We start from the raw sequence: 1,820 nt of genomic DNA, 5'->3' as shown, positions 1-1,820 counted from the left end.
AGATGGTGACATTCAGCGCGGCGGTGATCCTGACGACGACGACGACGATGACGAAGACAACGACGACGACGATGAGGAGGAGGAGGAGGAGGAGGGACAACAACAACGGAAAGAGGTAATTCACGTTGATTTGGTTAATAAACTTGATAATTAAACTGTTTGTATTTTTGGAAATTCGCTATTTTCTATTGAGCATCCATTTATTTTTCTTATTATTTTTTATTTTAATTATGAATCTGTTATAGCTTATAAGCTGGGGGATGTTTTCTTCGATCTAGCTTGATTTGCAGTCTTTTTCGGCTTTTTCTAGAAGAATGATTTTGGAAACTGTTTGTGAGTATGACAAAATCAAATTGTTTCGACAAATTGTTGTACTGTTGCAGCTACACCCAACACTAGTAGTTACTTATTATTAGACTGTACCTTTTGAAGTTATTTTTTATTTTTTATTTTTTATTTTTTATTTTTTATTTTTTATTTTTTCCTTAATTGCTAATTTGATGGGAACGTTAGATAATCTCGCTATCATGTAATTTTCCTTTGTTTAAATTGAATTTTACAATTGTGTGCATGTAGATAAACTTTAGTTATCTGCTTCTAATGTGCTGCTGCTTTGATCTATTGTGAATCTACTATAAACTAGTATAACTCTATTTTGCCGTGCCTTTCTGCATTTGAACTACACTGACTTGTTATTTGTGAACCTTTTAGGGGGATTTGGGAACTGAATACCTTGTCCGCCCAACAGGCCCTGATGAGGAGGAAGATGCATCCAGTGATTTTGATCCAGATCAGAATGGCCGCCATGACGAGGATGAGGATGTTGAGAAAGACAATGTTCCATCAAAAAGAAAGAGGTCAGACAAAGATGACGACGAAGACGATGACGACGAGGATGGAGGAGAAGACGATGAAAGACCCTCTAAGCGATAGAGTTTGGTCGGTTCAACATAATATCACCATGTGTTTAACATATATCTCACAAAAAGAAAGTATAAATAGGTTCATGGAATTGTTTCTTGCTCATTTGTATTGTCATGGCGCAGCAACGTTATTAGGCCTTTTTTACTAGTTTGGTCGGTTCGTTGTCAATAATGGGTTATGGTTTGGTGATCTCTTGGTTATGGTGCAGCAGATGGTAGATAATAATATAATGTGCATTCCACCTCTAGATTTTGCTTCTATGTCCTGGCGCTTAATTATCATGTTTTACTTGCAATATATCCGGGATTTGTTTGAGTAATTGAGTAGCAAAATAAAGATTAATAGTGAAATTAGTTTTTGAAAAATGAGTTATTTTTCAAATTGGTGTTTTAAAAATTTTATTAATAAATTTGGTATTCAAAATTTATTAATTAATTACTTTTGTTTTTCCTTATTCCATTAATAATCGTTGATTAACAACCATGTATATGTTAGTATATATATTTGTGCGATTTGCGAAAAAAATTTATTTAATTTATGTTTTTATTAGTATTTTTTGTTTTATTCGTTATTATTTAATTTATATGAAAATCATTAGGAGTTGTAAATTATCTTTTTAAGGCTCAATTTTATGGAAATGGATGCTATATGTGTGTGATGGTTTCAGTGGCTAAGAGAAGGGGGGTTGAATCTTAGCCCCTTTTTTTGCTTGCTAAAACTTGCTGGACTTAGAAGAGACTTTTCTGTTTTATCTTGTCCCTAGCCACGAGACATTTTCATTTTGTCTCGTCACTTGACACGAGACATTTTTGATTCTTCATCTGAACAGTAAAAACAGAATTGAAGTAGGAATAAAGAGAGAAGATTACACCCAGATATATCCTGGTTCAGCTGCT

At 33.6% G+C, this 1,820-nt stretch overlaps 1 protein-coding gene across 1 annotated transcript; it reads left to right on the top strand.

The window, feature by feature from the left end:
* Positions 1 to 6: 6 nt before the first annotated feature.
* LOC107462711 (uncharacterized) lies at positions 7 to 1,173 on the top strand. The gene is made up of 2 exons (XM_016081344.3): positions 7 to 115; positions 712 to 1,173. Exons 1-2 carry the CDS (start codon positions 48 to 50, stop codon positions 1,070 to 1,072), a joined length of 429 nt encoding a protein of 142 aa, XP_015936830.1. The 5' UTR covers positions 7 to 47; the 3' UTR covers positions 1,073 to 1,173.
* Positions 1,174 to 1,820: the final 647 nt, after the last annotated feature.

Source organism: Arachis duranensis, chromosome 1 (assembly GCF_000817695.3).
Source record: "Arachis duranensis cultivar V14167 chromosome 1, aradu.V14167.gnm2.J7QH, whole genome shotgun sequence".
NCBI classification, from domain to species: Eukaryota; Viridiplantae; Streptophyta; class Magnoliopsida; order Fabales; family Fabaceae; genus Arachis; species Arachis duranensis.
This window is presented reverse-complemented; position numbering and strand designations above follow the sequence as displayed.